General features: G+C 33.3%; 1 protein-coding gene across 1 annotated transcript; it reads left to right on the top strand.

Moving 5' to 3' along the window:
- Positions 1-807: 807 nt before the first annotated feature.
- Positions 808-6,875, top strand: LOC122277828 (protein DETOXIFICATION 40-like). Its single transcript, XM_043088016.1, has 7 exons — positions 808-1,343; positions 1,535-2,166; positions 3,119-3,175; positions 3,566-3,804; positions 5,851-5,969; positions 6,111-6,197; positions 6,569-6,875. Exons 1-7 carry the CDS (start codon positions 993-995, stop codon positions 6,632-6,634), a joined length of 1,551 nt encoding a protein of 516 aa, XP_042943950.1. The 5' UTR covers positions 808-992; the 3' UTR covers positions 6,635-6,875.
- The last annotated feature ends 491 nt before the right edge of the window (positions 6,876-7,366 follow it).

The following is a 7,366-nucleotide window of genomic DNA, read 5'->3' as shown; positions in this document are numbered from 1 at the left end:
TGTGCAGGGGCATCTTTGTCTTTAACATATACACACACACACATTCATATGACAAAACATTGCATCTATCCTCCCTAGCTAGCTACCTGTTTGCATTAATATTTGATTTGCTGATCATATTTAAGGATCAATGTTAATATATTATATATATGCCAATTCAAACTGTGAGAACATATTATATTCATTGATTCTTAGTTTGTATTTTACAAAATGCATTTTTTACGATGGCGTGCATGTATGAAAATTGTCACTTTTTTATTTGATGAACATAGGTAACTGGCCCTTTTTTATTAGTACATATATATATATATATGCCAGCATTTATATTTATATTTGTATATATATATATAAAGGCCAGCTAGCTGATCATGAATTCATTCCTGCTCTCACATCAACGTCGACCTTCGAGCCATATATATATATATATATAGTCTTGTTATACTGTTATAAAGCCATATCTACCAGTCAGCTTAATTTAGAACAAGGATTTAGAAACTTCATAATTGGCAGCAAGATTATTAATATTTCTGAAATTATATAATAAATGATATATACATCACATTATTATCTTACTATCGTCTCATTACGTACGTAAGATGTGACACATATATTTATTAATATTCAATAATTTTTTAATTATTGTATGAATATTCTTTATCATCCAAATATTGATATATGTAACACATCTTAATTATATATTAAGATGAAATTACAATATATAACATTACTCATATGTATATATATAATATAATATATAATATAAAAGGCGCATCAAGCATCGGCAAAAAGCAAATACTGCTTAACAAACCCTTCCAAATTTGATTCCCTAATTTCGTTTTCCCGGAAAAAATGGGACCATCTCAAGCATTTCAATATTCGTGCAACCCCTACTAATTAAAATCACTGCCTAGTGCTTACACAAGTTCGATCGCTCCTTTGCTCCTTGTCAACATCCTTCTTCTGGCCGGCTCATTGCCAGTACTGGAACAACTATGGCCTCCCAAGATGACCTTCACCAACCCATCTTAAACGACTCGCACCATGAACATGAGCCACTACCAGAGCCAGCTGAGCCCATCTCAGCCGTATTCCATGGAGTTGACCCCCGGCTCGAAAAGCTGCTATCTGATACTCAGTTACCGCAGTTCAAGCGCCTCCAATTGGCGACATGGATTGAGTTGAAACTCCTCTTCCCGCTTGCCGGTCCGGCCGTCTTCGTGTACATGATCAACAACTTTATGTCTCTGTCCACCCGAGTCTTCGCTGGCCACCTCGGCAATCTTGAGCTTGCCGCTGCCTCTCTTGGCAATAGTGGGATCCAACTCTTAGCCTACGGTCTTATGGTATGTATACAACTTTTGTTTGTAAACAAGTATTTATATATGGACCAATATACACGTCATAAGTCCACGAATTTCACCCTGTTAGATTATGCAGTTTTATTAAAAATTAATGCTTGTATAAATAATTTTAATGGCATATCATTTTATTTTTCCTAACATTTAGTTATTTTGCTCTCTTTGATTGTATGTAGTTAGGTATGGGAAGCGCAGTGGAGACTTTATGTGGCCAAGCGTATGGAGCCCACAGGTATGAAATGCTAGGAGTTTATCTGCAAAGATCGACGATCGTCTTGACTCTTACTGGGATCCCAATGACTTTGATCTACGTTTTATCAAAGCCCATCTTGCTCTTACTCGGAGAATCAACCGCTGTGGCATCCGCGGCCGCAGTTTTTGTCTACGGTCTTATACCACAGATATTCGCTTACGCAGTGAACTTCCCTATACAAAAATTCCTCCAATCTCAACGCATTGTAACCCCAAGTGCGTACATATCCACAGCTACGCTTGTGGTGCACCTATTCTTAAGCTGGCTCGCTGTATACAAGTTGGACATGGGGTTGATTGGTGCATCATTGGTGCTGAGCTTGTCGTGGTGGATCATCGTAGTGGCTCAGTTCGTGTACATCTTGATCAGCGACAAGTGTAAGCAGACTTGGACTGGTCTTAGTTTGCAGGCATTTTCTGGGCTTTGGGAATTCCTGAAGTTGTCGACTGCATCGGCTGTGATGTTGTGCTTGGAGACATGGTATTTTCAGATACTGGTGTTGGTTGCTGGATTGCTCAAAAACCCTGAGCTTGCTTTGGATTCTCTTGCTGTATGGTAAGAAATTACACTTGATCATCACCTTTCTCTTTTTTTGCTAATCTTGCATGCATGGGATCCATAAAATGCTAAAAGGCAAAAGCTCATTATACGGTATTCCTCCCTGATCGAAAGACAGAAGCTTGAAATCAATATTTTTGTTCTGGTACCTAATTTATGTAAACAAGCATGCGTATTATCTATCTGATATAATCTACATTTGCATATGGTGGAAATTGAAAATTAAATAGTGAGTTGGTCATAACTGTGTGATATATATATATATATATATATATGTATGTATGCATGTATGTATGAATATTCACACAAACAGACATGGAGATAGGGTTATGTATCTCATTTTTGAGAGAGAAGTTAATTGCCCAAAAGCAAATATTATATATATGATGGAAGTCGGTCGATCGATCGATCGTATGTCTTTTGCGAAACAAATAAGAGGTAAAAGGACAATATTGGGAAAGGATGAAAAATAACTTCTCTACCAACCCTTCGGATGTCGAGCTAGCTAGCTGGCTAGGTGGATATCGTCGCTGCTTAATTATAATTAAGCACATGGTTTCTGATCAGTATGCAGTACTTTTCTGAAAATTTTATCTATGGTTTGTCATCATGTTACCGTATTGTCATATGTGACTGTGATCTGTTGACTTGACTTAGCTACGCAGGGATTATCTTTCTTCAAGTATAGTAACATCTATATAGTCAATCCGGATTTGGATCATTTATAATTTATATATATCCCAATTCTAATATGAATTAATCCTCATAAATCAATCTTTGGTACGTGACATTTAAAATAAAACGGAACTAGCAGAAAAACAGAATGGGCAAAACTTTTGTCAAGATCAACAGAATAATCAGAATTTGATTTCTTTCCATAAATTTCAAGAAATAAAATCGTATAAGGATAATATAAATTAAGTGCTAATTTCTTCATGATCTTGTGCAGCATGGCGATTAATGGGTTGTTGTTCATGGTTTCAGTAGGGTTTAATGCGGCAGCAAGGTCAGTACTCATAATTATTGAAAATGTTCTAATTCTATTATTGTAGTAATTAATACTATTCTTTTTATCTATAATGTTATGATCATCACCGGTATTAATTATACCGATTAATTTGACAAAAAATATAAAACAATTACTTTTTTCTTTTGATCACGATTAACTTATACTTTATAGCTATTAATTATGATCATTATAGGGTACTTAACATGTAATTAGCAATATTTATATTATAGATCAATTGTCTGATCAATCTGATTTTAAATCGTGGAGGATCGATACTTGATCTTATATATAATTATTATATATATACTGATGATTTCTAATTACCCTTAGGCCTGAGTATATATAATTATTTATTTATTTATTTAATTCATGGAACACATGATGCAGTGTGAGGGTGAGCAACGAGCTGGGGGCTGGCAATCCCAAGTCAGCCGCATTCGCTGTTATAGTAGTCAATTTAGTTTCTTTCATGGTTGCGATAATAGAAGCAGTGGTTGTGCTTGCACTACGGAATGTTATAAGTTATGCCTTCACCAGCGGTGAGACTGTGGCTGATGCAGTCTCGGAACTCTGTCCATTCTTGGCGGTCACTCTCGTTCTCAATGGGATTCAACCAGTCTTATCCGGTTAGTAATCAGTAAATATTGAAGCATTATTAATTAATTATATATATGGTTTTCAAAGAAATTCGTAATTCTCCTCATCATCATGTCGATCGTACGTCCTCTATAATGTTTCCTATTTCTTCTTTTGATCTGATCTCTCTCTCTATAAATCACATTAATAATTAGGAAACGTACGTCATATAATTATACGTACATAGAATTAAAATTTTATAACTTTTTTTGTGTGGGTATGCACGATATATAGTCACTTTCATAGAGAGAAAAGGATACACATGAGTGTGAATGAGACCTGATCGGGTTTCATGATTTGTCATCGTCCGGCCATTAATATTAGCCTATTCTTACGGTAATTACAATTAGGGGTTTTTTTTTTTTTTTTTTTTATGAAATTTAGATTTCGGCTTCGAAAAATCATTTTTAGTGATGAAAAGAATTTTATCTTCAAAACAAAATTGTCTCTAAAAGTTAAATTTATTGCAGAATATTTAAAAATTTTGTTATTTATTATCTTCACATACTACATATTATATTTATTTTTATTTTTTTATTTTTAATTTTTTAAAATTAATTAAATTTTTCTAACCATCATTTATAAATCATATATTTAATAAAAAATAGAAAATAAAAAATTATATATAATATATGATCGGAAAATACTGAATAGAATTTTTTTTTTAACCTATATCTCATTAACTTTCTGCCATGTGGAAGCTCAGGTCTGTGCCTGATTACTTTTGTTATTAATGCCGAGACGGCGAGATGGGCACAAAATTCTGAATTGTCAGGAAATATTCAACGAACGGGCTGTTGTTTCTTTGTACTACTTGTTTATAAATTATTGTCCTTTCTTTGCGTTGGGTTGTAGTTTTCACACCAGTCCATAAACTCTGTAGGACCCTCCCAACAATACAAACAAAACTAGTGTATGACCACCTTCACACAATTCCAAAATCATAAAGGCTGATTTTGACGTCGATCATAATTAGTGTATTTCTTTTTTCTTTTATAACGATAGGCTTCTTATCTCTTATCACATGTTATTACTTTTTTTATTTTTATTATTATTTTTATTTAATAATTAAAGAAATAATTATTAATAAATTTATATCTTTTTCAATTTTTTTAATAATTAAAATTATTAAAAAAATAAAAATTTTAAATAAGAATAATAAAAAAAATGATAGGAAATAATGAACCTCTCATTAGTATTCTTTTATTTAACTTGTTTACTTGTATTACAAATAAAACAAAATATAAAAGAGACAAAGCAGGAACTACGCTGCAGGTTGTCCATGGGTTCCACAGTGGCACTCATAAGTCAATTCCAATTTGTGAAGTTGATGTTAATACGTCTCCTGCATATGCTACGATTTTTATTTGTAAGTTTGACATATATATTTATACATATTGTTTATTTATTGTCATTATTTTATACAAAAATAAATATTTTTTTTAATCAAAATCGATTTATATATCCTCGATACAAATAGTCATTTTTATAACAACTCATTTTTCTTATAGTACTGATAATGACATGGAAGTAAATTGTAGCAGTTATTAATATATCTATATGGAAAATTCTTCTTGTAAGTATATTTTGCACACCAATTCATATACAGATACTGATTTATAATGTATATGTTTAACGAAACGATGTAAATTAAAGACGAAAATAATTTTTATAAAATAAAAAATTTTTTTCTTCTCTTAAAAATTTTTTTATAATTTTTTTACTTAAAAAAAAAATTATTGGTACTCAAATTAGTGTACAAAATCTGCTTGTACCTAACAAAGCTCTATATATATTTATAATTGTCACGAGTTCCACAATAAATGGTATTTAGCATTGATTTTTGTCGGATATAAGTTAATCACGCAATAATACCAGTGAATGAGTCTGGACCAGATCCTAATTGCCTTAATTTCCATTAAGATCAGGGCTTTATTCTCGACGTACCTACAGAGGCGTTTAAAAATATTTGTAACATCCAATTATTCAACTTCTCCTAGGGTTTGTGAATAAGTTATGAAGTTTCTTAATTGCAGGGGTGGCTGTTGGATGTGGATGGCAAGCATTCGTGGCGTATATAAATGTGGGATGCTATTACGTGGTTGGAATACCTTTGGGTTGCCTTCTCGGCTTTAAGTTCGACCTTGGCGCTAAGGTACCATTTAGATTTGATCAAAGAAAAATCTTGCTCAAATTCCCAGAAATATTATCATTCAAAATGAAAGTAAGCGAAGTGAAACTGTTCGATCGATTAAATTAAACGAAATAATTTGGGTTCATATATATGTGCATATAGGGAATATGGTCGGGGATGATAGGAGGGACTATGATGCAGACCCTCATTCTACTTTGGGTAACTTTTCGCACGGATTGGGATAAGGAGGTAAGTAATTGTACTATGAATTACTAGTAACTGATCTCACTCATATCATATATTATCATATGTGTGTGTGCGCGTTGTGAAACTTTGAGTACACGAAACACATCAAACAAGAGATTGGGACATTTTTGTGCCTGGCAGCACTAGAAAGAAACAATAAGTTTACTGGTTTTAAGGCATCCGACCTTCACTCAATTGATCCTGACTAGTTGAATAGGGTAGCTTTACCAAACTCTCCAGATGAAAGACCCAGATGCATATATGGCAAGATATATTGAATTAGTTCGTTGGGAAAAGAAAACAATGACAATGGAAAATTTTTAAGCATGTGGTACATAAAAAAAGCCCTCTGAGGAGGATCAATGAAATTTCAGGTGGAGATTGCGAGGAGTCGATTGGATAAATGGGAGGACAAGAAGGAGCCGCTGCTGAAGAACTGATGAACATGCTGACCATAACAAGTTGCAGAAGGAGATGCCTGGGATAGTGGGAGATGAACCCCACAAAAATCAAGAAAAAAATCGCAGTGGAGTCAAGCTGGCAGGAGTCGGGCTGTGGAATGCTGGGCTGGCTCAGGCCGTATCTGAATCATGTAGTGTTTGATAATGTAAGCATTGAATAGCTCAATGCGCCCTTTTAACTTTATTAGAGCTATTGATCAATGACATTTGATCCATTAAATGTTTGCATGTCCTGAACAATTCACAGAACCCCATCCGGTTTAATGTTAAAAAAAAAAAAAAAAAAAATTGAAAAAAATTAAGAAAGAAAGCAAATGTAAGATGAAAAACATAAAAAGAAAATGTGAAAAAGAAGAAGAAGGAATACCCCATTTCAACTATATATATCCAATTGAAATTGAAGTTAGATGAAAGCAAATGTTTGGCGTGTATAGAACCTTCATCTGACAAAATCGATCTACAACTACCAGCCAAACATGAAAATAATAAGTGAAAAATAAACTTTCTTTCAAGGGTTTGGAGGGTCTCATTTGTTATATCCTTGAATATATGGCATGTAAAGTAGTGTCATGCAATCGAAATAAAGCATAGGCAACACAGCAGTAACTTACTCATCTCGAGCTACGCTTCTTCGATCATTCTATATGATGCCCGTTGAGTTTTTGTTATTCTCCAATCAATTAAAACATATATAGGAAAATCTAATTGCAA

The sequence above is a fragment of the Carya illinoinensis genome, chromosome 9 (assembly GCF_018687715.1).
Source record: "Carya illinoinensis cultivar Pawnee chromosome 9, C.illinoinensisPawnee_v1, whole genome shotgun sequence".
Classification (NCBI taxonomy): Eukaryota; Viridiplantae; Streptophyta; class Magnoliopsida; order Fagales; family Juglandaceae; genus Carya; species Carya illinoinensis.
The sequence above is the reverse complement of the archived record's forward strand: the minus strand, read 5'-3'. Positions and strand labels throughout refer to the sequence as shown.